Source organism: Physeter macrocephalus, chromosome 3 (assembly GCF_002837175.3).
Source record: "Physeter macrocephalus isolate SW-GA chromosome 3, ASM283717v5, whole genome shotgun sequence".
In the NCBI taxonomy this organism is placed as follows: Eukaryota; Metazoa; Chordata; class Mammalia; order Artiodactyla; family Physeteridae; genus Physeter; species Physeter macrocephalus.
In genome coordinates this window covers 12798554-12826207 of record NC_041216.1, presented here as the reverse complement: position 1 = coordinate 12826207, position 27654 = coordinate 12798554, and the positions used below count along the sequence as shown (strand labels likewise).

Here is a 27654-nt window from a genome sequence, read left to right as displayed (position 1 = left end):
TGTTATTTGTCGTTTTTCCCTTGCTGCTTTCAATAATTTTTCTTTGTCTTTAATTTTTGCCAGTTTGATTACTATGTGTCTCGGCGTGTTTCTCCTTGGGTTTATCCTGTGTGGGACTCTCTGCGCTTCCTGGACTTGGGTAGCTATTTTCTTTCCCATGTTAGGGAAATTTTCAACTATAATCTCTTGAAATATTTTCTCAGGTCCTTTCTCTGTCTCTTCTCCTTCTGGGACCCCTATAATGCGAATATTGTTGTCTAGTGTATTTTCCATTTCAGTTTTGTGTTCTCCATCACTGTTTGTTCCTTAATTCTTCTAGATCTTTGTTAAACATTTCTTGCATCTTCTCGATCTTTGCCTCCATTCTTTTTCCAAGGTCCTGGATCATCTTCACTCTCATTATTCTGAATTCTTTTTCTGCAAGATTGCCTATCTACATTTCATTTAGTTGTTCTTCTGGGGTTTTATCTTGTTCCTTCATCTGGTACATAGCCCTCTGCCTTTTCATCTTGTCTATCTTTCTGTGAATGTGGTTTTTGTTCCACAGGGTGCAGGATTGTAGTTCTTCTTGCTTCTGCTGTCTGCCCTCTGAGTTGTGTTTCTTTTCTTTCTTATTCACAGATGCCAAAAGTGAGAGAAACTTTTCCTTCTATAAACTGAGCTGTTAATTCATTACTGCAACAAATATTTGTTGAGCATTTATACGTTAGGCCAAAGCAGTGTACAAGGTGGACACAGGCCCTCTGCTCTGGAACTGACATTCTAGTCAGGAGAGACAGGCAATAAAACACATAAATGTATGAATTTCAGACAGTGATACGTGCTATAAAGAAACTAAAATAGGATCAAGAGTTAGACAATGTGGAATAACATGAAAAGTTGCTATTTGGGGGCTAGAATAGTCATGAAAATCCTCTCTGAGAAAGTGACATTTTAGCTGAAGCCTGCATGTTGGGAAGGAGGCAGCTACATGGAGCTCCAGCTGGGTGTTTTCACATGAATCCTTTCAGTTAATCCTCACATCACCATAAACTGGATGATGATATCCACCTTTAGGAAGCAGTGTAACTTACCAATGAAAAGCATGTGCTTTGCAATTAGACAAGTAGAATTTGTATCCTAGCTCAACCATGTACTAGCTGGATAACTTTAAACAAATCACTAATCTCTGTAAGCCTCTGTTTCCTGTGTGTAAAATGGGGATAATACTACATACCACTGCAAGATTTGAGGGAGGATGAAGTGAAATGATGTCTGTAAAGCACTTGGTGCGTTCATAGACATTCAGTTAACGTTAGTATACTTCCCATGTCTCTCTCTTGTGGTCTAGAGTGTAGAATTTGAGTTTGGTAAATAATGAGAGGTTGCTTCAAGTTTTCTGGCAGTGGTGATAAAGTGGCCTAATTAAAGTAGTGGTTTTGGAAGATGGTTCCTAAAGCTGTGTGCTGCACCTATTAAAGGAGAGGCTGCCTAGAGACAGGAATATGGCTACTGGAGGTCTGGGGGGTTGCTTGTGAAGAACTGAGGTGTAGCCTGAGGAAACAAGAAGAAAGAGCTGTGTCAGGAGAGACAGTGGTGGATGAACAGGACTTGGCAGTGAAGGGGACTCCAAAGGAAGTCAGGGGACATTCCTTTAGGATTGTGCACACAATGAGCCAGGGATGTTTAGAAAAGAAGTACTTGCAGATGGGAGGGAACCCTTTAAGTTGTCACTACCATGGAAACAACCTGTCTATCAGTAGGGAACATGTTGTAAATTATGGTACATCCAATTAAGGCAATTCTGTGCAGCCATTAAAAAAAGCTTCTGATGGGAATAATCTATGTAATAAATCAGTAAATGAAAGACTGCAGTGCAATATGGTATAAATAATATGCTACTGTTTATGGGAGGGAAAAGGGTTGTATGTACAGCTATGTATGAATAGGCTTATATGTGAATATACTAACTCTGAATGGGTACTTAGAAAAACAAAAACAAAAACAAAAAACCACCAGTGGTGGCCTGGGATGAAGAGGCCTGGGATGCAGGCTGTGGTTAGGAGAGGGAGGGAGATCAACATTTCATTGATCTCCATTTTAAAGATTTAAAATTTTGTAGCATGTGCATATCAAAAAAAAATGTTTTTAATAGTTCAAAATAAATTATTTAAAAAGTTGTTAGGGCCATCCTGACCACAGAAGCCCATGTTTGGTTTGAGTATAGCCCCTACAAAAAAGGGAAAGGAAGCAGTCATTTTTAAATATCCTAGCATGTAAGAGAAATACAGAGGCATTATGAAGTACAAGGTAAAAAGCATGTGGGCTTTGGAGTTAGAGAGACCTGGCTCTTCATTCCAACACTTGCTAGTTTCATGACCTTCAGCAAGTAACTTAACCTCTGAGCCTTAGCTTTCTCTTCTGAAAAATACCTTTTTAAGGTCACTGAGATAAAGATAATATTTGCCTGGCACATAGTGGCTATTCCAAAATGGTAGATATTATATTGTTATACATCTAAGACAGTCAGCCAAGATACAAATTACTTCTTATTGACTAGACAGTGGAGTATAGTGGGGAAAAGTATTGACTTTGGAATTAGATTTCCTGGGTTTGAACCTGCTCCATCACTTACTAGTGTGCAGACAAGTTACTGAATCACTGTGTGCCTCAGTTTCCTCATTTGTAAAATGGGGCTAATAATAGTTCTACCTCATAGGGTTGTTGAAGAGGAATAAATGAGTTAATGTCCATAAAGTGTGAGTTTCACAATGTGCGTTTCAAATTAAGTTGTCACTACCATGGAAACAATCTAAATGTCCATCAATAGGGAACAGGTTAAATAAATTATAGTACATCCAATTAAGGTAATGCTTTACAGTTATTTTTAAAGGCTTCTGCTGGGAATATCTACGTGATAAACTGGTAAATGAAAAAGCTCAGTGCAGTATGCTGTAAATAATTTGTAGAAAAAGGTGCCTGGCACATAATAAGCACCAGATAATTATTTGCTATTGTTATTGTTTATTTACTATAATTATTTCTGCTTGTGTTTTTATTATCTTTCCAGACAGGTAGACCTGAGAACCTTTTTTTAATCCATCCATAATTCCTACATTTTGGGACATGGCGAGAGGAGGTGGGGAGCCAGAATAGGGTTTTACTGTTTGCATATATGTGCATGTATGTGTACCTGAGGTAACATTTACATACAGTGATATGCACAGATGTTAAGAGTTCAATTTTTGATTGGTTTTGACGAATGTATCTACCTGTGTAACCAAGACACATTTGGGTTCAGAACATTTTCATCACTCCTGAAACTTTCTTCATAGCCTTTGCCAGTCCATCCCTATCCCTCTAGGCAGCCACTGCTCTGATTTCTGTTATCATAGCTTAGTTTTACCTGTTCTAGGACTTCATATAAATGGAAGTATACAGTCATACCCTTTTGTGTCTGAACATGTTTTTCAGATTCATCCATGTTATATGAATCCGTAGTTCACTGTTTTTTATTGTTGAGTAGTATTCCATTGTATGAATATACTTTAATTTGTTTATCCTTTCATTTGTTGATGGACAGTTGAGTTGATTCCAGTTGGGGGCAAATATGGATAAAGCTGCTTTAAACATTCACGTGCAAGTCTTTCTGTGGACATATGTTTTCACTTATCTTGGGTAAACACCTAAGAGTGGAACTGCTGTGTCATAGGATAAAGAGATGGTTAACTTTATAAGCAACTGTGAAAGCTACAGTACCATTTTGAGAAAACACTGGTAAGAAAAGAGGCCCCATGTGGGAAGAGTGTTAAGTTGGAAATCGTAACAATGTCTCCTCCCTCTTTCACCTTCTTCAGAGACAGAAAAGGAGGAGGAAGGGGGTGGGAGGGAGGTAGAAAAAAATAGATTCTTAGGTTTAGTCGAGGAGGAGCTCTTCAAAAAGGTTTAGCCCTCTTGGCACACAAATTCTTTTTTTTTTTTTGGATTAAAAAAATTGTTATTGAAGTATAGTTGATTTACAATGTTGTGTTTTGGTGTACAGAAAAGTGATTCAGTTATACATATGTGTATATATCTGTTCTTTAGATTCTTTTCCATTATAGGTTATTACAGGATATTGAGTATAGTTCCCTATGCTATACAGTAAGTCCTTGTTGGTCATTTTATATATAATAGTGTGTATATTTTAATCCCAAACTCCTAATTTATCCCTCCCCCCAACCCTTTCCCCTTTGGTAACCATAAGTTTGTTTTCTATGTCTGTGAATCTATTTCTGTTTTGTAAATAAGTTCATTGTATCATTTTTTTAGATTCCACATATAAGCGATATATGGTATTTCTCTTTCTCTGACTTGCTTCACTTAGTATGATAATCTCTACGTCCGTCCATGTTGCTACAGATGGCATTATTTCATTCTTTTTTTTGGTTGAGTAATAGTCCATTGTGTATATATTGGCACACAAATTCTTAATAACAACTTATAATGTACTTTTATTTCTAAAATCTCTTTTGATCTTCACAGCAGTGCTACAGTGGAGGCAGAGCACATCTTACAGGGTAGCCTGTTATAAAAATGAGAAAACTAGGGCTTCCCTGGTGGCGCAGTGGTTGCAAGTCCACCTGCCGAGGGACACGGGTTCGTGCCCCGGTCTGGGAAGATCCCACATGCCACGGAGCGGCTAGGCCCGTGAGCCATGGCTGCTGAGCCTGCGCGTCCAGAGCCTGTGCTCCACAAAGGGAGAGGCCACAGCAGTGAGAGGCCCACGTACCGGGAAAAAAAAAAAAAAAAAAAAGAGAGAGAGAGAGAAAACTAAATCTCAAAAGTCAGAATGACTTGCCCAAGGTTCCACAGCCAGCCACTGTCTGAGCTGGGACCTGGACCCCAATCTTCAGACAGGAAGTCTTTGCCCTCAGTCCTAGTTCAAGCACTTATTAGCATAGAACCTTGGCAAATTATTATTTTTTTCAAGTTTCTTTTTATTTTATTTAATTAATTTATTTACTTTTATTTTTTTGGCTGCATTTGGTCTTAGTTGTGGCACACGGGATCTTTTGTTGCAGCACATGGGCTTCTCTCTAGTTGTGGCGTGCAGGCTCCAGGGAACATGGGCTCTGTAGTTTGTTGCATGCGGGCTCTCTAGTTGAGGCGCACGGGCTCAGTAGTTGTGGCACGCGGGCTTAGTTGCCCTGTGGCATGTGGGATCTTAGTTCCCTGACCAGGGATCAAACCCGCATCCCGTGAATTAGAAGGTGGATTCTTTACCACTGGACCACCAGGGAAATCCCTTTGGAAAATTATTTAACCTCTCTGGACCTCACTTTTCTGAACTATACAGTGAGTATAATAATAGTACCTACTTCAGATACTGAGAGGTGTGATTGAGGTAACAGTTGCATTATGTGCTTGGCATATAGTACAAGTGCAATAAATGTTAGTTGAGTCTGAATCTAAGGTAGATAAATATGTCTGGGCTGAAGAAAGTGTTAGTAAACTAGCCAATAATATGCCTGGTATGAGGGTGACGTGTGTGAAAGACTTAGGTGACACAATCATGTTCCCTCTCTTTGTTTTGTCCATATTCCTACCTGGAAGTGAATCCAGCCAGGGACTCTTCTCTTTCCTAATTCTCTTCTCCTCCTTCTGCCCTCCCCACAGTATCTCAAAGTTTTGGCTCAATGAAATGTGGCCCTGCTCATAAAAAAGTTGGAGGCCTCTGCTTATAATGCAAATGACTTATATAAAGAGGCAGAGAAGGATGGTAACTTAGAACATTGCTTGCTGCAGAATTCTTTATGAAAATAATCGCAATTCTGTAAATGCCCCTCTGAGTCAGTGTACAATACCAGTACCAGGTATTTTATCTGAAAAGCATGTAGCTGTAGGCAGCCTCCAGCCTCCTCATTTGTATCCATCTTGGTTAGAAGCTGTCAGCAGCTCTGAGTCTGCTAATGGCCCAAATGGTTGCTGATAACTATTCATCAGGCTGAGTTTGGCTCCTGCCAACCATCTCTCTTCCTTTTTGCTAATGTCATTTCTCAGCCTGATGATAATATGTTTATTTTGGTCATAGTACAGTGAGCTCTGGAGGAAAAAGAAATAGCCCCAGCCCTTGTTCTCTGTATAGATTAGTTGTGTAGCCCGGCATTAAATACTTTTAAACCCCTCCTATAATGACGAGGATCCCTTTCAATAAAAGTTTTGTTGTCAGAAATGTCATTGAGATATTATATGTATTTCCTCCCACTTTGCCTTAAAAGGACATTTCCTATCTCATGTGCTCCAGTCTCCCATCTTGATTTTCATAAAAGATAGCCTGAGATTCCTTAGTCCCTTAAACCCCAGCAAGGACCTTTCCTTGTTCTTTCTGGAAAGTTCTGTCCTATGATTCAGAACCTAGCCATGCTTTAGCAACCAAGAGTTTATACCTTTCCTTCCTGCCTTCGGTGGTGTGTAAAGAGCTCCAGATTTGTGGAGAGGATTAGTTTTGAGTCCTTGGGCAAATCATTCACTTTCTCTGAGCCTGAGTCTTACCTGGGAGTGCTAATAAGTTTCTGCCTTTTCTATTTATATTCATAGGGCTTGTGTAAGCATCAAAAAAGATAAAGTTTTGAAAGCCATTTATAAGCTATAAAATGCTGTATACATGTGCACAGTTATTGTCACTCTTGTTGAACCTGTGGTTACAACTCCTGCCTCCTTTTTCTCATCCACTTCTGTCACTGACCCAATGCTGGGGAAACTGGACCTGTCCAAGTATTTTAGAAGGAGCTTTGTTCCCAGGGGATTAATTTTATTTATTAATTAAGAGATCACTGTAAGGGAATTGGGTTTTTGCTTTAGAACATGCAGCTGCAGAGCAAAGCTGCATCTACAGCATTTGTCCATGAGGTTTCCTGAGAGGCATGGTGATGAGTTGTGTCTCCTTCTGCAGACTGATGACAGCAACGGGGACATGGACCCAGGAGTCTTGCTGACAGCTCAGACCATCACATCTGAGACCACCAGCAGCACCACCACGACTCAAATTACCAAGGTAACAGACAGCTAGAAATTCCTTCTGAAATCCAGTGGCATGCCAAGCTTGCTGCCTCTCGGCAAGAACCCCGGTCCATAAGCAAGGGTTTTCAGCTTCTTCCCTACTGAGCCAAATTATTCCCAGTGTCCAGGGTGGAAAGGCCCTGCTGCTTTCCCCAGCAATAAACCCAGGGAGACCCTGAGCATCCCTGTCTACTTCGTGGTCTCATTAGAGTCACATGTGGTTGTTCTCTTTACACATTCGTCTGTCTCCCTGGTCAGTGAGTCCCCTGTCTGGCTGTGGAGGTCAGCCTAAAAAGTCAGACGCAGAGTTCGTGTCTCCCCACAACTAGGGCACCTGCCGAATGCTGGTGCGGGACCCCGATGCCCAAGGAGATGGGAAGAACCCCCAAGAGAACTGGTAGGATGTGGGGAGACTGAGGGGGGAGGAGAAGTGGAGGCTGGACAGGACCAGCGCCCCTGAAGGGTGGCTGAGAAGGGGGAGGGGTTCCGATGCCTGGAGGGACCCTCGGGGGCTCGGGTCAGGCGGGGAGCGTGCCCAGCGTTTCCCCTGCCCAATGGGCCGGGGAAGTCTGCCTAGCTCTCGGGCGGGTCCTACGCCCTCAGAGGTCCCCTCTGGGCCGGCTTGGTCCTGGGGGCGTAGGAGGGAGGCCAGGAGAGAACAGGAGAGGCAGGCGGGAGGGGCCCTCCAGGACCAGAGGAGCAGGAAAGGAGCGAAGGGCGTTTGCCCTGCCCACTCGAGCCCAGGAAGCCACGGGGGTTCCCCGCCCTCTGAGACCAGAGGTAGGAGGCAGGGGGCACTGGACCCCTTCTGTTCTGTTGAGCCTAGGCCCCACCACACCTCCCTCCCTCCCAGAGCCTTTTCCAGCCTTGTGGGTCCTAAGCATAGGCCCCGCCCACCACTCAAACCTCGCCCCTGCTTAGGCCCGCCCTCCACAGCCAAGGCCTTTTCCACTTTTTTTTTTCTCCTCTTTTTTACTATTGTGGTTCTGTTTTACCTAACAGTTGTTGTTTCATCTATACTTTTATTTTTATATTTTTTCTAACATATCTGTTAATTTCGTAATCTAATTTTAGTTTTTACTTTGTTATTGTTCTCCTTTTTTTTTTTTTTTTTTTTTTGCTGCCCGGCATGGGCTTGCGGGATCTTGGTTCATGAGCCAGGGGTTGGGCTGAAGTTCCTGTGGTGGGAGCTCTGAGTCCAAACTACTGGACTAACAGAGAGCCTCAGACCCCAGGGAACATTCATCAGAATGAGGTCTCCCAGAGGTCCTCATCTCAGTACCAAGACCCAGCTCTACCCAATAGCCTACAAACTCCAGTGTTGGAAGCCTCAGTCCAAACAACCAGTAAGACAGGAACACAATCCCACTCATAATAAAAAGAAAATAAAAAAATGAGACGGCAGAAAAATATGTCACAGATGAAGGAGCAAGGTAAAAACCTACAAGACCAAATAAATGAAGAGGAAATAGGCAATCTACCTGAAAAAGAATTCAGAGTAATGATAGTAAAGATGATCCAGAATGTCGAAAATAGAATGGAGGCACGGATTGAGAAAATACAAGAAATGTTTAACAAAGATCTAGAAGAACTAAAGAACAAACAAACAGAGATGAACAACACAATAACTGAAATGAAAAATACACTAGAAGGAATCAATAACAGAATAATTGAGGCAGAAGAATGAATAAGTGAGCTGGAAGACAGAATGGTGGAAATAACTGCTGAGGAGCAGAATAAAGAAAAAACAATGAAAAGAATTGAAGACAGTCTCAGAGACCTCTGGGACAACACTAAACGCACCAACGTTCAAATTATAGGGGTCCCAGAAGAAGAAGAGAAATAGAAAGGGTCTGAGAAAATATTTCAAGAGATTATAGTGGAAAACTTCCCTAACATAGGAAAGGAAATTGTCACCCAAATCCAGGAAGCACAGAGAGTCGCATACAGGATAAACCCTAGGAGAAACACACCAAGACACATATTAATCAAACTAACAAAAATTAAATTCAAAGAAAAAATATTAAAAGCAGCAAGGGAAAAACAAAAAATAACCTACAAAGGAATCCCCATAAGGTTATCAGCTGATTTTTCAGCAGAAACTCTGCAGGCCAGAAGGGAGTGGCAGGATATACTTAAAGTGATGAAAGAGAAAAAGCTACAACCAAGATTACTCTACCCAGCAAGTATCTAGTTCAGATTCGAGGGAAAAATCAAAAGCTTTTCAGACAAGCAAAAGGTAAGAGAATTCAGCACCACCAAACCAGCTTTACAACAAATGCTAAAGAAACTTCTCTAGGCGGGAAACACAAGAGAAGAAAAAGACCCACAAAAACAAACCCCAAACAATTAAGAAAATGGTAATAGGGGGCTTCCCTGGTGGTGCAGTGGTTAAGAAACTGCCTGCCAATGCAGGGGACGCAGGTTCAAGCCCTGGTCCGGGAAGATCCCACATGCCAAAGAGCAACTAAGCCCGTGCGCCACAACTACTGAGCCTGTGCTCTGGGGCCTGCGAGCCACAGCTACTGAGCCCACGCGCCACAACTACTGAAGGTGTGCACACCTAGGGTCCATGCTCTGCAACAAGAGAAGCCACCACAATGAGAAGCCTGTCGGCACAACTAGAGAAAGCCCTCATGCAGCAACGAAGATGCAACGCAGCCAGAAATAAATATATAAAATAAATAAATTTTTAAAAAGAGAAAATGGTCATAGGAAAATACATATCGATAATAACCTTAAATGTAAATGGATTAAATGCCCCACCCAAAGGACACAGACTGGCTGAATGGATACAGAAACAAGACCCATATATATGCTGTCTACAAGAGACCCACTTCAGACCTAGGGACACGTACAGACTGAAAATGAGGGGGTGGAAAAAGATATTCCATGCAAATGGAGATCAAAAGAAAGCCAGAGTATCAATATTCGTATCAGATAAAATAGACTTTAAAATAAAGACTGTTGCAAGAGATAAGGAAGGACACTGCATGATCAAGGGATCAATCCAAGAAGATGATGTAACAATTATAAATGTTTATGCACCCAACATAGGAGCACCTCAATACATAAGGCAAATGCTAACAACCAGGAAAGTGGAAATAGACAGTAACACAAGATTTTAACACCCCACTTACACCAATGGACAGATCATCCAAATAGAAAATAACTAAGGAAACACAAGCTTTAAATGACACAATAGACCAGGTAGATTTAATTGATATTTATAGAACATTCCACCTGTTTAAAAAGAGAAAATGGTCATAGGAAAATACATATCGATAATAACCTTAAATGTAAATGGATTAAATGCCCCACCCAAAGGACACAGACTGGCTGAATGGATACAGAAACAAGACCCATATATATGCTGTCTACAAGAGACCCACTTCAGACCTAGGGACACGTACAGACTGAAAATGAAGGGGTGGAAAAAGATATTCCATGCAAATGGAGATCAAAAGAAAGCCAGAGTATCAATATTCGTATCAGATAAAATAGACTTTAAAATAAAGACTGTTGCAAGAGATAAGGAAGGACACTGCATGATCAAGGGATCAATCCAAGAAGATGATGTAACAATTATAAATGTTTATGCACCCAACATAGGAGCACCTCAATACATAAGGCAAATGCTAACAACCAGGAAAGTGGAAATAGACAGTAACACAAGATTTTAACACCCCACTTACACCAATGGACAGATCATCCAAATAGAAAATAACTAAGGAAACACAAGCTTTAAATGACACAATAGACCAGGTAGATTTAATTGATATTTATAGAACATTCCACCTGGAAGTGGAAGAGTACACTTTCTTCTCAAGTGCACATGGAGCATTCTCCAGGATAGATCACATTGGGTCACAAATCAAGCCTCAGAAAATTTAAGAAAATTGAAATCATATCAAGTATCTTTTCTGACCACAATGCTATGAAATTGGAAATCAACTAGAGGAAAAAAAACTGTAAAAACCACAAATACTTGGAGGCTAAACAATGTGTTACTAAATAACCAAGACATCACTGAAGAAATCAAAGAAGAAATTAAAAAATACATAGAAACAAATGACAATGAAAACACAGTGACCCAAAACCTATGAGATGCAGCAAAAGCAGTTCTAAGAGGAAAGTTTATAGCAATTGAATCTCGCCTCAAGAAATAGAAAAATCTCAAATAACCTAACCCTACACCTAAATCAACGAGAGAAAGAAGAGCAAAGAAAACCCAAAGTCAGTAGAAGGAAAGAAATCATAAAGATCAGAGCAGAAATAAATGAAATAGAAATGAAGAAAACAGTAACAAGAATCAATAAAACTAAAAGATCATTCTTTGAGAAGATAAACAAAATAGATAAACCCTTAGCTCATCAAGAAAAGAAGGGAGAGGATGCAAATCAATAAAATAAGAAATGAAAAAGGAGAAATCACAACTGACACCACAGAAATACAAAGGATTATAAGAGACTACTACTACAAACAACTATATGCCAATAAAATTGACAACCACAACAGAAAATTTAAGAAAATTGAAATCATATCAAGTATCTTTTCTGACCACAATGCTATGAAATTGGAAATCAACTAGAGGAAAAAAAACTGTAAAAACCACAAATACTTGGAGGCTAAACAATGTGTTACTAAATAACCAAGACATCACTGAAGAAATCAAAGAAGAAATTAAAAAATACATAGAAACAAATGACAATGAAAACACAGTGACCCAAAACCTATGAGATGCAGCAAAAGCAGTTCTAAGAGGAAAGTTTATAGCAATTGAATCTCGCCTCAAGAAATAGAAAAATCTCAAATAACCTAACCCTACACCTAAATCAACGAGAGAAAGAAGAGCAAAGAAAACCCAAAGTCAGTAGAAGGAAAGAAATCATAAAGATCAGAGCAGAAATAAATGAAATAGAAATGAAGAAAACAGTAACAAGAATCAATAAAACTAAAAGATCATTCTTTGAGAAGATAAACAAAATAGATAAACCCTTAGCTCATCAAGAAAAGAAGGGAGAGGATGCAAATCAATAAAATAAGAAATGAAAAAGGAGAAATCACAACTGACACCACAGAAATACAAAGGATTATAAGAGACTACTACTACAAACAACTATATGCCAATAAAATTGACAACCACAAAGAAATGGACAAATTCTTAGAAAGGTACAATTTTCCAAGACTGAACCAGGAAGAAATAGAAAATATAAACAGACCTATCACAAGTAATGAAATTGAAACTGTAAATAAAAATCCTCCAACAAATGAAAGTCCAGGACCAGATGGCTTCACAGGAGAATTCTCTGAAACGTTTAGAGAAGAGCTAACACTGATCCTTCTCAAACTCTCCAAAAATATTGCAGAGGGAGGAACACTCCCAAATTCATTCTACGAAGCCACCATCACCCTGAAACCAAAACCAGAAAAAGATATCACACAAAAAATTATAGACCAATATCACTGATGAACATAGATGCAGAAATCCTGAACAAAATACTAGTAAACAGAATCCAACAACATATTAAAAGGATCATACACCATCATCAAGTGGGATTTATCCCAGGGATGCAAGAATTCTTCAGTATACGCAAATCAGTCAATGTGGTACACCATATTAACAAATTAAGGAATAAAAACCGTAAGATCATCTCAATAGATGCAGAAAAAGCTTTTGACAAAATTCAACATCCATTTATGATAAAAACTCTCCAGAAAATGGGCATAGAGGGAAACTACCTCAACATAATAAAGGCCATATATGACAAACCCACAGCAAACATCATACTCAATGGTGAAAAACTTAAAGCATTTCTACTAAGATCAGGAACATAAAAAAAAAATCAGAAATATCTGGCATTCCTATACACTAACAAGGAAAAATCAGAGAGAGAAATTAAGGAAACAATCCCATTTACCATCGCAACAAAATGAATAAAATGCCTAGGAATAAACCTACCTAAGGAGGCGAAAGACTTGTACTCAGAAAACTATAAAACACTGATGAAAGAAATCAAAGATGACATAAACAGATGGAGAAATATACCATGTTCTTGGATTGGAAGAATCAATATTGTGAAAATGACTACACTACCCAAAGCAATCTACAGATTCAATGCAATCCCTATCAAACTACCAATGGCATTCTTCACAGAATTAGAACAAAAAACTTTACAGTTTGTATGGAGACACAAAGACCCCAAAAAGCCAAAGCAATCTTGAGAAAGAAAGAGCTGGAGGAATCAGGCTCCCCAACTTCAAACTAAACTACAAAGCTACAGTAATCAAGACAGTATGACACTGGCACAAAAACAGAAATATAGATGAATGGTACAGTATAGAAAGTCCAGAGATAAACCCATGCACATATGGTCACCTTATCTTTGACAAAGGAGGCAAGAACTTACAACGGATAAGACAGTCTCTTCAGTAAGTGGTGCTGGGAAAACTGGACAGCTACATGTAAAAGAGTGAAATTAGAACACTCCCTAATACCATACACAAAAATAAACTCCAAATGGATTAAAGACCTAAATGTAAGACCAGACACTATAAAACTCAGAGGAAAACATAGGAAAAACACTCTTTGACATAAACCACAGCAAGATCTTTTTTGACCCACTCCTAGAGGAATGGAGATAAAAACAAAAATAAACAAATGGGACCTAAGTAAACTTAAAAGCTTTTGCACAGCAAGGGAAACCATAAACAAGACGAAAAGACAACCCTCAGAATAGGAGAAAATATTTGCAAATGAAACAATGGACAAAGGGTCAGTCTCCAAAATATACAACCAGCTCATGGAGCTCAATACAAAAAAACCTAAACAATTCAATTAAAAAATAGGTGGAAGACCTAAATAGACATTTCACCAGAGAAGACATACAGATGGCCAAGTGGCACTTGAAAAGATGCTCAACATCACTTATTATTAGAGAAATGCAAATCAAAACTACAATGAGGTATTACCTTACACTGGTCAGAATGGCCATTATCAAAAAATCTAGAAACAATAAATGCTGGAATGGGTGTGGTGAAAAGGGAACCCTCCTCCACTGTTGGTCGGAATGTAAATTGATACAACCACTATGGAGAACAGTATGGAGGTTCCTTAATAAACTAAAAAAAAAGAACTACCCTATGATCCAGCAATCCCACTATTGGGCATATACCCTGAGAAAACGATAATTCAAAAAGAGACACGGGGACTTCCCTGGTGGTGCAGTGGTTAAGAATCCACCTGCCAGTGCAGAGGACATGGGTTCGAGCCCTGGTCCAGGAAGATCCCACATGTCATGGAGCAACTAAGCCCAAGCCTGTGCTCTAGAGTCCCTGAGCCACAACTACTGAACCCATGTGCCACAACTACTGAAGCCCATGTGCCTAGAGCCCGTGCTCCACAGCAAAAGAAGCCACCGCGATGAGAAGCCCACGCACCTCAACGAAGAGTAGCCACCACTTGCTGCAACTAGAGAAAGCCTGTGCACAGCAATGAAGACCCAATGCAGCCAAAAATAAATAAATAAATTAATTAATTAATTTTAAAAAAAGAAAAAGAGACACGTGCCACAGTGTTCACTGAAGCACTATTTACAGTAGCCAGAACATGGAACCAACCTAAATGTCCATTGACAGATGAATGGATAAAGAAGATGTGGCACATATATAAAATGGAATGTTACTCAGCCATAAAAAGAAATGAAACTGAGTTATTTGTAGTGAGGTGGATGGACCTAGAGTCTGTCATACAGAGTGAAGTAAGTCAGAAAGTGAAAAACAAATACTGTATGCTAACACATATATATGGAATCTAAAAATTAAAAAATGGTACTGATGAACCTAGTGGCAGGGCAGGAATAAAGACATAGACATAGAGAATGGACTTGAGGACACGGTCGGGGAGGGGAAGCTGGGGCGAAGTGAGAGTAGCATCAACATACATACACTACCGAATGTAAAACAGCTAGTGGAAAGCAGCAGCATAGCACAGGGAGATCAGCTTGGTGCTTTGCGGTGACCTAGAGAGGTGGGATAGGGAGGGTGGGAGGGATATGGGCATATATGTATGCATATGGCTGATTCACTTTGTTGTACAATAGAAACTAACACAGTATTGTGAAGCAATTATACTCCAATAAAGATCTATTAAAAAAAAAAGTCAGTTTAAGGGCAGGTGTTGTTGGTATTATTAAGCAACCATATTTTCCAAGCCAAAAATCAGAACTCAGGGTCTCACGAAGAATTTTTATGTCATGTCCAGGATCAAGGCCATGGGAACTGTAGTTTGGATGCTGAAATATTGAAATTATTAAAATATTGTTTATGGGGGCAAGAGGGACAAAGTATCTAAAATTGGAACTACTCCCAGAAAATCAGAGACAATCCATGTTTGTGGTAGCACTAGATGAAAAAGCATTTTGTTGTAAATAAGAAATCTAGATTCCTGACCAAGCTCTATCATCAACACACAGATGACTGGAAGCCAGTTACTTAATATGTCTAGACCATGGTTTCCTCATCTGTGAAGTAGGGAAACCTACCTACCCTGGGGGGATTATTTGAGGGTCTTTTGACATCAGTAATATGAAAATGTTTTAAAATAAAGAGCCTAATTTCAAGCTGCATGACATTTTTTGTTCATAGTCTTCTGATTTGTTTTCCTCTTGAAAACAATCAAAATATACAGGAAAAGAGCAAAAAGGAACACCTGTTTTGTTTACTCACAGAAATTCTTTGGTGTTTGGGAGGAAGAAAAAGGTAAAAATAAATAATAGAGAATTATGACTTTCTGTTTAGCTTATTAAAGATTTTAGCAATACTAGGGAACAGGCGTGTGCTCATTTTAGCAGGTCCAGCCAAGATTTTGAAAAAGTGTGTGAGAAAGCTACCCTATTCAGTACCCAGCAGCAGATTAAAATTTGGAGTATAGTTTTCAGACTGATTTCTTGCTGTTGTTTTGTTTTGCTGTTTGGGTTTTTCTTTCTTTCTTTCTCATGTGGTCACCTCCCTTTTGTTTCAGACTGTAAAAGGTGGGATTTCAGAGACCCGGATTGAAAAGAGAATTGTGATCACAGGAGATGCCGATATTGACCATGATCAGGTGGGAATGCTGAGATTCTGGGCATGGGAGAGGTTCTGGGGCAGGATCACTGATGGACACTGAAATTGGCTTGCAAAAGATAACAGCTTTATCTCCAAGGAGCCCTCTCAGCTACCCTAGCTCTTAATCGAGAAGAAGGACAAAGGGAGTCAGATCACTGAGGCCTGTGGGATGGGGGCCGTAGACTGGAGAAGCAGGGAAGTATAATGCAAAGAACATGGGCTTTCGACTCAAATCCTAGTTCTTACCATATTCTAGCTCTAACTCCCTAGGCCTCCGTTTCCTCATCTATCAGATAGCATCTTCCTTCAAGGTTGTTGTGAGAATCAAGTGAGATACAGATGTACATTGTGGGGCATGTGGTGGGCTCCAAGTAAATGGAGCTGTTGCTGTTCAGGGTATATCATGTACCCAAACCTGTGCTGGAGACAGTAGACAATATCAAACCAACATGTGGTCTCTATCCTCAGAGGGGCGAGTTAGAGGGGACGCAGTGTCATGGGCTGGAACACAGGAGACCTGGAACTTGATTTCTGTCCTAGATCTATTACTAACTTGTTGTATGACCTTGGGCAAATCACTTTACCTCCCATATTTTTTTTTGTTCTCTCCTAAAAGAGAGTAGGTTGATCTAGCTAATTTCTGGGCCCTCTGAGTGCTAAAATTCTGTGCTTTTATGTTAATTAGGTGCTAATTGTGTGCTTCGAGCAATTAGCAAATAATAAGGTCAGGATTAATGTTCCCAATTCTCAGCTGGGTGAGGTTAGAACAGTAAAGCTACAGAAAAGCGGGGGTGGAAGAGACTGCATGTAAATGCTTCTGGAATCATTGACAGGAGTGCTGGAGCAATAGTTCTGTGGCCTTTATGCTGATATGCTGAGTGCCTTAAAAAAAAAAATAGACTGAGCTGCAGTGCTGGCAGTTCCCTTGGTAGCAGGGTTGAGACTTACAGCTGAGAACACCGGGCTGAGGGTCCCAGCAAGAAGGCTGCAAAAAGCCCAAGTGGGAGGCCTTGCAGTCTATTTGCCCCAGCTCAAGGGATCCTGCCGTGTTACCAGCCTGCACTCACCTACGCGGCCTGATGTGATCTGAGCCCCTGCCACATGCTCCATCTGTGCTAGATAGCATAGGAAGGTGTTTTGGCTTTGGAGTGAGACAGACCTGGGTTGAATCCTGACTCTGCAACTTACTGGTTGTGTGTCCTTGAGCAAGTTATTTTACTTCTCTGAGCTGTGGTTTTGCCATCTGTAAAATAAAGATAATCATAGGTTTCTTTCAGGGTTATTGGGACAGAGGACAAGCACACTTGGTAGCTCAGAGAGGTGCTCCAGTGTCCCTCAGTCTCTGAGGCATGAGGGACATGTGGAAGGGATAAGATGTGGTGCACTCTGGATCGGGAGGGGGCACTTTAAGAAGGTGCAGGCTGTCAGAGAGAGAGGGGTGTAGGCCAGAGTAACCAGAGAGGGGGCTTGGGCTGGGCCTTGAAGCGTGAGCAGACTGGTTGAGCAAACAAGCTGAGGGAGGATGAGCCGGAGCCTGTAGAGGTAGTGGTGCCAAGAATGGCTTTCCTGGAGTCAAGAGGCCAAAAGAGGGATTTCCCTTCTTCCCGTCCCTCCTAGAAGTAGTCTTAAGAGCCAGGGTCAACAGTCAGCTGGTCAAATCTAGCTAGAGTCCTTTTTGATGGAGGCCTGTCACTGAGAATCCCATGCCGCCATCCCCCAAAGGCTGTGTTGGGCTCTTCCACCTTGGGGTGCTCTGAGCTTGAGGCTCAGTGACTTGCAGCCCAAGGGGAGTAGTCGTGTCATTGTTCTTCTTTGACTTTCCCTCTGCTCCCTTCAGCTTTTCTAAAATGATCAAAACTCCCCCAGATACTAAAATAGGGTCGTCATCCCTTCCACCTCCCTCTGAAACAAAAAAACAGTGTGGCAAAGGAAAGTCTGATAGACTTAAGTGAAAATCCCCATTGTGTTATACTTACTAGCTGTGAAACGTTAAGCACTGTAACCACTGAACCTCGGTTTCCACGTCTAAAAAATGAAATTAAGGATACTACCTTAATTCATTGAGTTGTTGTGAAGATCAAGTAAATAATAAGTAATGTACTTAGGCCAGTATGTGGCATGTCATGGGCCCTCCCACTCTTTCTTCCTTTCTTGCCTCTACTTTAGCTAAAGACATCTCTTCCTTTTTGTAGCATGCTTCGCTATTTTCCTCTCCTGTTCTGAGTTTCCCGGTTACCCTACGCTGAACACAGATTTCACTTTGCTCTTTAGACTCCCTTTCTTGAGTGAATCTTCCCAGAGCCACCCAGGCTGTCACCGCTCAAGGCCCTCCCTGATTCCTTGAAGACAGCTCTAAGCTTTCCCTGTGTTTTTAGTCCAGGAGCCTCCCTAAGCAGGATAGGGTGGGTATGGCCATCATCAGCTTGGCTTAGCCTACATGCTGCTCTGGTTCTGTAGACAGAAAGATTGAACTTGCCAGAGAAATGGTGTCCTATGACCCCTGCCTTTTTCACCAACCAGGCTGCTTTCTGCCTGATGGACGTTGTTTCTGTCTTTCTCAGGTCCTCGTACAGGCCATCAAGGAGGCAAAGGAGCAGCACCCAGACATGTCAGTGACCAAGGTGGTTGTCCATCAGGAAACCGAAATCTCTGAGGAGTGAGCTCAGGTATGGGCCATCCTTGTGGAGTGGAGCCATCCCCCCAGAGGTGTCCACACTGGGACTTGATAAACTGAAGGCAGAGGAAGGCTGAGGAGGAGAATGTGGGAGGTTATTAAGTATCTGGCTCCAACTAAAGCAGCTAGGTCTCCTCCTGCCCTCAGCAGTGCCAGCGGTGATGGGGTGGAAGAGATACACCAAACGTGGATGTAAATCCCACCCACCTCTTGAATCTTGACGCATCCTCCTGCTTCTCCACCTCACCTCCCCCCACTTCTCCCTGCCGCTCCACTCTCTGCTGTCACAGGTCTCTCTGAGCCTAGACCTGGGAGGGCCAGAGGAGAAGAACAAAACCAAGAAAAGCAGCACTAGCTGTCTGGAAATGAGGGTTTGGGGGATAGGAAAGAAAGGGCTGAAGCTCTGGGGCCAGACTAGAGAATTGGAAGCAGGATAGCTGCTTTTTGGGAGCCAGGGTTCCAGATAAAGTCATGCCTACAAGTAGTTTACAAATAACTTGAAGAAGCCATCAATCACAGGTAGGACTGGGCCCTGTAAAACCGCTCAGGTCCTGATTGTCACTTGTGGCCACAAGAACTTGGCACTGGGACTGGGTAGCAGTCTCCTTTGCGGGATTTTAAAACTTTGCTTCTTTCTTTCCTCTAGGAACTGTCCTACCCTCCCCGCTCCCCCGACTCCCTGCCCATCTCGCGTCCCAGAGAAAACCAGCAGAATGATAAAGAAGCTAACCTGCAATAGTCAGACTTCAGACTTTGAAGATGATTGACTCTAAACCACCAGAAAAGCAATTTCATTTTCTATTTGGAGTTTATACCAGGAAAGTCTTCTAGATATCACTGATCCTTTTGAATACATTTTTCTATATTGTGATACCAGAAATTGTTCAACTTTTCACTCTTTGGACTGTTTTTAAAGAGCCTCCTGTTTTTTTTATGGGGTGGTTTGTAACCCCTTCAGCCCAGCCTCTCCCCATTTATACTGACAGGGTCCACAGCATTCTTCGGGAAAGCCTCCAATGACTCTGTCAGCTGTGTTGGGGGACAAAGCCAGCTTAATGGGGCTTCCCTCCTCCTCCCCTGGTTTATACCCTTTAGATGGCAGCAGAAACTTCATAAACCAGCCCTTTCTCAGAGCCAGTGATGTAACTTTATCAGAATGTCAGGCAGGGCGACTGCCCTGATCCAGAGACCCCAGGAAGATGTCCCTGTCCCTTTGCTGAGGGTGGTTTGGTGAGGCAGAGGCCTCTGCTAAGAATGTAGTATTGTTTTCCTTCCTCTCTCCTGTTCTTTCTTTTTGGAGCTTCTTTAGATCAAACACATAAGAAGTTGCTTCAGATATATCTGATACTGTGAATGTTTGAACATATCTGTGGCCTTCACCTTCCTGCCCTCCCTCCCCTTTTACCTCATCAGAAGCAGTGGCTCTGCTAAGTGCTCCCCCCACCTCCCATCTCAGGAGAGACCAAAACTCACAGAAGAATAGGCACTTTGGGCCAAAAGCACTGACCGCACATTTTTAGTGGTGATTTGGACAAAGAAAGTTGACGAGATTTTTTTAACGGTGTTCTAGTTCTGGGAATGTGCACTTCACACAGGGGAGTGGTGGGGGGGTTACCTCAGTTGGATCCTGCTAAGAAGTATTTCCAGGAGACCATCCCTGAGCCTCTCTCTTTAATCCTGGGGTGAGAGAGGATGTGACTGAGAGAGGAGGCAATCATGGTCCAGACCGGCCCCTGCTTGCAGATACCCTTCTGGAGCGTGGGAATTGGCTTTTAGGGGCCACGCTCCCCACAGAACCCCACTTGACAAGGGGTACAAACACCAGCTCCACTCATCCCCACTTGCCATCTGAGGTCTGTCAGGTTTTGTGGCTTGATGTGTGTGGTGGGTTTGGGTTTAATTTTTTGTTTTTGTTTTTGAAAATGAGGACTGATGTCCCCAATTCCACTATTCCTGGTAAAGATTAGGGGACATTTTTATTCAGTAGGGCTTCTCTGATCTTCCAGCTTGCTTCCCACAAACAGATCTACCTACAAGTTCTTAGAATCCTCATTCTAGGACAGAAAGTGAGCTTCCTGAGGTGGACAGCGGGTCACAGTCAGCAGTCGCTGGGGGCTCCAGGGCGGGGTGAGCAGGAGAGAAGTCTACAGCCTCTGCTCCCGGCAGTGGGGAGCCCGCAGCACGTCTCCGGAGTCTCTGCTGGCTGAGCTTTGTTTAGACAAACTCAGTTGGTTTGAACTGATTTCACGAGTGTGCGTTTTTCTCTTAGTACTTACTTGAGACTGTTAGTAACCAACAGGTAGCTCTCTCTGGGCAGGGACAGGAAGAGCTCAGGTGGGATATGTGACAGGCTTGGGGGGAAGGAGAGTGCCCTGTCTCAGGGACAGACAGCCTGGGCCATAATGGTGTGGAACGATGGGGCTTTCCAGGCCATGCCCAAGCCCGAACTTTGTTGCCCAGAGTGGTGGTGAGGTTGGAAATCCAGCTCACATCAAATAGGCATGCGATGTGAGCTCACTTGCCAATGGCCAGCTGTCCTGCTGGAAGAGCTGCTGGAGCTCACAGAGCTGCAACCTGTGGAATGAAGATGGGGAAAGGAAGAGGGCACAGCATGCACGTCAGGAACCTGGCACACTGTGTATTCTGTGCCATCCAGGTCAGTGTGGCCACTTTCACTGCCTAGGACCACAAATCAGGGGCCTGAACTTCCCCTCAATCTGTCACCAACTCACTTCACCCTGCTTCCTTGTCTATAAATCGGACCAGAAGATCTCCAATGCCCTTCTGGCGCTGAGAAGCCATGATTTGGACAAGCCAGCATGAGGGGTGTCCTTCCAAGCCTCTTTCCTTTCCCTCCTTCTCTGGTTACAGAACTTGGGGTTTGGCAATTGTTTGGATCTTTTTTTTTCTTCCTGCAACTGTGTGTGTGCGTGTGTGTGAAGAAAAACAGACTGTCCAGGTGGAAATGGTGAAGAGGAGAGAAGAGTTCGTTTCCAGTGTCAACAACTTGGCAGTTTTCCTAAAGTGACTCAGACACAGCACAGTAACAACTCTCACTGCAATTTTATTTTTATCTCACTTCAGAAACAAAGATTTCTTCCAAGCCACGTCAGGTCTCTGCCACCCACCTACCCAACCCACCCACAAAGCAGGACCTGAATTTATCCGCTGGGGGCCCACAGAGCCTGGCTGCAGGGACCTGTCAGGCAATCTCTGCCCGCCCTCAGCCCCCCACCATGTGTTCTGCAGGGCAGCTGAGGGTGAGGGAGCAACAGTCCACCTCGGGAAATGGAGCCAGGGCTATGGCCTGACCAACACCAAGGAAGGCTCGTGGGAAATACCTGTCCAGGATCTTAGCCCCAGGCTGGTTGGTTTTACAGATCTCTCTCAAATGTTTTATTTTGGTGACAAAAATGAAGGAGCTTTGTAAATTAAAAAAAAAATTATGAATCATATCAAGTAGTTGTTTACATTTCTTGACAAAATAGGAACTATGCCAGCCGAATCAAATTGGCAAATTCCTTAGATTAAATAGGCAATAATTAGGTCTGCCGTTTTGGCCTTTTGTAGTTAGAGAAGTGGTGGTAGTGTTTAGATACTGTTTGGTCTTGCTTCTTCTTGTATTGCATTTTTCAATAAACTTAAAAAAAAAGGACTGACTCTGTGAAGATTGATCAACTTTTAAAGTTCTCTTCTCTTACCGGCAACTCGGGAAAAATTAAACATGCGACAGGAAGACCCAAATCCAAGCCATTTTCTAAAGCTGTCCACATTGACCAAAATGCAGCTTCAACATATAAAAGGATTTCTGGGAACTGGCATATGCTATTTGCCAACTGGAGGGAAATTTCGTGGCACAGGCCACAACAAAGGAGAGAAAGGGGGCTTCTCAGACCTCTTTGGGGAGGGGCCGGACCCTCAGTATGAAGGCATTGGCAGTAGTGTAGCCCTCGTGGGATATACCCTGCATGGCTGAGGGCGGGAGGGGTTGACGTGGTAGGAGTTAAAGGCTCAGTCTCCATCCCAGGTGGCGGTGGAACATCTCAGCTCCACCCCATTGCCCGTCTTCCCAGAGGCCCAAACTCTATCACTAGTGCCACCTTGGAGGGAGCCTGTCCCAGCCTGTATCATCACAACCTACCTTCCAAGTCTTAGGGTCCTTGCCCACCACTTTGGGTTTGCCAAGACACCAGATACATCTCCCAATCACCCTGGCCTGGACCTCCAGCCCCCTCAGGTACCTGTTCAGGGCTAAGGCCACTTTTGGAGGCTGAAGGAATTCCTAAGGCTGAGTCATGCTGGTCTCCAGATTCCACGTTAAAACACATTCTCTCCGGCTTTTTGAACCCTTGTGCAGTTGGCATTTCTCTGCCGACATGCAAGTCAGGATGCCTTAGCAGCTGCTGGGGCCAGAGCATCCATCCCCAGTCTGGGATGGGACTGAAGCATCTACTAGACATTGGGACTCCCAGTCCTAGTCCTGTACCATGGTCCATGCTGCAGCCTCAGCAGGCTGTCCCTGCTTCTCAGACCCGGGCCCCCAAGTCCCCTCCTCTTCCCAACTTGGCGTAACCCCCCAGACTAAGGCGGTCCAGCCGTGGCCAGCTTCGGTGAGCACAGTCCCGAGCTGCTGGGGCCCTAAGCAGGAGCTCCCCAAGGCCCAGATCCAGAGACTTGGAATGTTCAATGCAGGAACCAGAGGGCTGCACGGTGATAATCACATGGCCAGTCTGGGTCCGTGGACCCCAGGGTGGGTGCAGCCCTGGGCCCTTCAGCGGGTAACTGTTGAGCAGGGCAGGTAACCCCAAGCGAGGATTAGCAGGCTCTGAACGCAGACTCCGCACTGACGGGACTGGTGAGGTACCCCGACGCGGGGACAGGTCCCAGCTTTCTGGCTCCACGCAGCCTATGGCTCGGGGAGTCCTGGGGCCAGGGCTGGGGAGGAGAGCGCAGTCCCAGCCCGGGCCGTCCGGGGGTCGGAGCGCCTGAGCCCGCAGCACCCCCTGACGAAGCCGTCGCGTCTCCAAGTCTCGGTTCTCATAGAGCAGCGTGTTGGCGCAGATGAACACGAACAGGCCGACGCCCATGACCACGGGCCCGAGGAGTCGCAGCCGCTCGTGCGGGCCGTGGGCCCGGCCGGCGCCCCGACCCTCACGCCGCAGCTCGCTCAGGGGGGGCGCGCTGGCGTTTGCAGCCCGGGGCCCCGGGACCCCGGCGCGGTGCGGCCAGTAGCCGGCCACTGCGATGCCCATGCCCACCAGGACCACGAGCGCCCCCAGCGCCGCGAACGCCCCCGACGGCGAGCGCAGCCGCAGCCGCGCCCGCACCCGCAGGGGCTCGGGAGGGGAGCGCGGGCGCCGGCGGCGGCCCAGGCGGCGGCCCAGGCGGGAGACGCGGCCCTCGGGGCTCCTCCGCGCCTCCCCGCAGTCTCCGGGGCTCCCAGCCGTCATCTCTCAGTCGTCTTGGCGCTCTGCGGAGAGAAGGTGGGAGGCAGGGACTGAACCGACGGGCCTACGGTCGGAGCGCCAGGTCGGGGGCCCACATCCGGGAGGGAAGATGGGGCTGCCTGGCCCAGGACGCTTGGAGATCCCTGGCGGCCACCCCCGTATTTTCCCGGGCTGCGAGGCGGGGAGCCGCCCCCGCTCGGGTTTTCCGCAGCGGAGCTCCGAGCCAGGGACGCGCGGCAGAAGCCGGAGTTGGCCGGGACCGCGGGCGGAGACCAGGGAGGGGGTCGCGGGCTGCTCCTTGGCGCATCCTTGGCTGCGGGGCTCCGGCCGCCTGCGCCCTCTTGGCAAGCTTGCGGGTCCCGGGCCTCGGGAGGTGTGGGGCCCCCGGCAGCGGAGTCTCCAGGGTAAGTCCCGCCCGAGCTCGAGCTCACCCCCGCAGGTGGCTGCACCGTAGTAAAGGAGGGAGGAGGGGCACTCAGCCGCCCGGGTCCGCTGGGGTCGCTCGCGGGCCCCACCTCCCCTCTGCTGCGCTTCAAGTACCGCAGGGAAGGAAGGAGCGGGTGTCGCGGTCTCCAGCCTCTTCCTGCCCACCTCCTCCTTCCAGACCTCCTCAGTCAGCACTGAAGCTGCAGCAAGAGAGACTTGAGCTAGACTCCGAGAAGACCGCTCTGACCAAAACAAGTGGCAGACTTGGCCCAGGATTTCTTTAAACTCCACGAAGAAGAGGCCGCCCCCTCCTCCAGCGGCCGGGCTAACGCCCGGGCAGGAAGCAGGGAGCAGCGGGTGCGGGGTGCCGGGCCTTGCCAAATGAGCTCCCCTCCTGGCTCTTCTGTCAGCCCGGGCAACGCTGTTCCCCCAGGTTGCAGCGTTTCCAATTCGGGCTCCTCGGGATGAAACATCCCCCTTTCCAGCCGCCTGGCCTCCTTTCCGGCCTCCTCCGCCCGAGGCCTCAGTGGCCCGCGTCCCGGCCGGAGCAGCACCGCCCTTGCACCTCTGGCTGCCCCAGGGTCTGGGCCGCCCGGCTTAGGCCCCTCCCGGATGCTGGTGCGGCCTGGCCTGCGGCCTGAGGACTGAATCCGGGCCGGGCAGGAGTCGCGGGGCTGCGTGTGGTGTGGCCCCCACAGAAGGGAGGATGTGGGAGGAAACGGTGCCCCGGCTGGGGCGCTCCGGCCTTAGGAGAGGAGGGTTACAACATCGCTGTCCAGTGGTGCATCCTCACTGCCCCAGTCTGGTTTCTCCACAGCTGCAACGCTGGAACCCGTAGTCGAGGCCCCAGGAAGGAGGCCTTGTTACCCTACTCACTCCCCATTCGCACCCCCGAAGCTCAAAGCAGGACACCCCATCCCTGCCTCCGACAGGAGCGCTGAAGGCCCAGGGCCTAGCATAGAGCCCCGGCGTCTTCCGCGTCCAAAGCCTGGTGTTCACAGAGGGAAACTGCGGCCCGGAGAGGCGAAGGGGCCTGCCAGGGTCATAGGCCACACAGGACGGGGGCTCTACTAGGACCCAACGCTGGGCACTTCTCTGCTCAGCCCCGGGAGCGTCCTGGGAGGAGGCTAGCCCCGTTCCCCACCCCGGTCTCTGAGTGTGGAGCCCCTTTCCCCAGACCCAAACTGGAGAAATGACCACCCCGCCCCAGGCCAGAGCTGGCGCTCCGGCCCCAGCTCCGGAAAGGTCACCCCTGAGCCACCGCGGGTCCTGGCGGAAAGGGAAGCGGAGGCTTGCAGAGAGATGGGGACATGCTCAGAGACCCTGAGACTCTCGAGGGAGTGAGTCGACGCTGGGGACCCCGGAGAGGCAGAAACTTGGAGACACAGTCCGAAGGTCCCATGTCTCGGGCGGGGCTGGATCCCCGACACTCAGGGGTCCCTCCTCCCCGCGCGTCCACACTCCGGGGAAAGGGGGAACCGGGCTCCCGACCCCCCACGCAGCGCCTATCTGGAGGGAGAGGCTAAACAAAAAGTTGGGGAAAGTGGGGGGCGAACCCCAGGCTCGTAGTTTTGCTCACCTGGCGCCTCCGCACCCGGCTGGGTCCGGGTCCGAGTCCGCGCTCCGCGGCTCGCGGCACTGCCGCGGTCTCCTAGGAATCCCGGCCCCCGGCCCCGCCCCCTGGCCCGGCCCCGCCTAGCGCTGCCCTGGCCCCGCCCTCCTGGAGCCCCAGGGACAGTCTGGCCGGGGCCCGGCCAGGCCCCACGGCTGGAAGGAAGCAGCGACTCAAGTCTGAGGCTCGCAGGTAAGCGCTATGTGCGCGCCCGGTGACTCGGAGGATCCGGGGGCTCGAGTCCCCCGCTAACGTCGTTCAGAAGGCCTGGGAGGGCGTCCTCTTCCCACGTGCGGAAACTGAGACCCCTGCCCAGCCCCACAGCCTGAGCGAGCAGACAGGATTCGAAGCCCGCACGCCCTCCCCCGTCTCGCAGAGTCCCTCCTTCCACTCGCCCCGGAGAGGAATCTGGGGGCATCTGAGAGCCTACGGATGCCCAGCGCCGTCCGGGGAGCTTCCGGCAGGAGGTGGCCGGAGTTCCTGCTCCGCCCGACCCTACTATCTGAACCTTCCTCTGTCTGAACCTCACTGCCTTCACCTGTAAAATGGGCATAATGGTGTCTGCCTCGCCAGATGCTGAGAGGTGAAAATCCGGCGTTGAGGGCTGGGCGCACCATACGGGCGCAGCCCGGGGTAAGCCCACGAGCGCTTAATGAAGAGTAATCACGTGGGGGGGGAGGGTAAATAGAGATGAACCAGGTTCTCAGAGTTGATTGAATCGAATGGAGTGTCGCGGGTCCTGCCGGTCTCTCTAACCTCCCCCGAAGATGTGCCCAAGCTGGAATGGGGAGGCGGTGCTCGTTCCAAATCAGAAGGAGGGTTCGGAGGTCCGCGGCTCCCCCTGCGGACCGGCCCGAAGGGGGGAGCCCAGCTTTCGTGCCCCGCCCGCCCCCAGAGGCAGGAATGTGGAGCGGAGCCAGGGGGGTCGGCCGGCGGCCCAGTTTCCATGATGCGGGGGGCGGACTCGGAGGAGGAGGGGTGGTGCGGGCAGATTGCCAGCCTCAGCGCCGGCCCCCCCCCCCCTCACTCCCGCAGCCCAGCCGGGCCCCTCGGGAGGAATTTCCGGCCTGGGATTCATTATAACCCTCCCCTCCCCCCCGGCCGCGGGGACCCCCCGGCACGCGGGGCGCTAGCGGAGGGGGATGGGCGGTAATGAGACCCTGCTGTGCGCCCGGGGCGGGGAGGGGGAACTCGAGGAAGTTGCCGGCCTGGGCCACCCAACCCCGCTGCGCGTGGCAGAGTCAGGTCCCGGAGCCACACTGCACAGTTGGGCCTCGAAACCAGGCTCCGGTCCTCTGGCTCGGCGGAGGAGACCAGGGGTGGCATCAGCGACCCCGGGAGCCCCTCTCCCAGCTCCCGGCGACCGGACA

At 46.7% G+C, this 27654-nt stretch overlaps 2 protein-coding genes across 23 annotated transcripts in view; one reads left to right on the top strand and one right to left on the bottom strand.

Moving 5' to 3' along the window:
- The window catches only part of EPB41 (erythrocyte membrane protein band 4.1), a 206431-nt gene extending 186723 nt beyond the window's left edge, over positions 1-19708 (top strand). For all 22 annotated transcript variants that reach the window (XM_055083316.1, XM_055083286.1, XM_055083300.1 and 19 more), the window contains 4 exons: positions 6914-7015; positions 16043-16123; positions 18687-18791; positions 19446-19708. In XM_055083316.1, coding sequence (XP_054939291.1) covers positions 6914-7015; positions 16043-16123; positions 18687-18785 — 282 coding nt within the window. In that variant the 3' untranslated portion in view covers positions 18786-18791; positions 19446-19708. The remainder of the gene's footprint in view (positions 1-6913; positions 7016-16042; positions 16124-18686; positions 18792-19445) is intronic.
- A 150-nt stretch (positions 19709-19858) lies between these two features.
- On the bottom strand, positions 19859-26315 carry TMEM200B (transmembrane protein 200B). The gene is made up of 2 exons (XM_024125784.3): positions 26252-26315; positions 19859-24269 (listed from the first exon to the last, which is right to left on the bottom strand). The coding sequence occupies exon 2, from the start codon at positions 24247-24249 to the stop codon at positions 23326-23328; it is 924 nt and encodes a 307-aa protein (XP_023981552.1). The 5' UTR covers positions 24250-24269; positions 26252-26315; the 3' UTR covers positions 19859-23325.
- Between the last annotated feature and the right edge of the window lie 1339 nt (positions 26316-27654).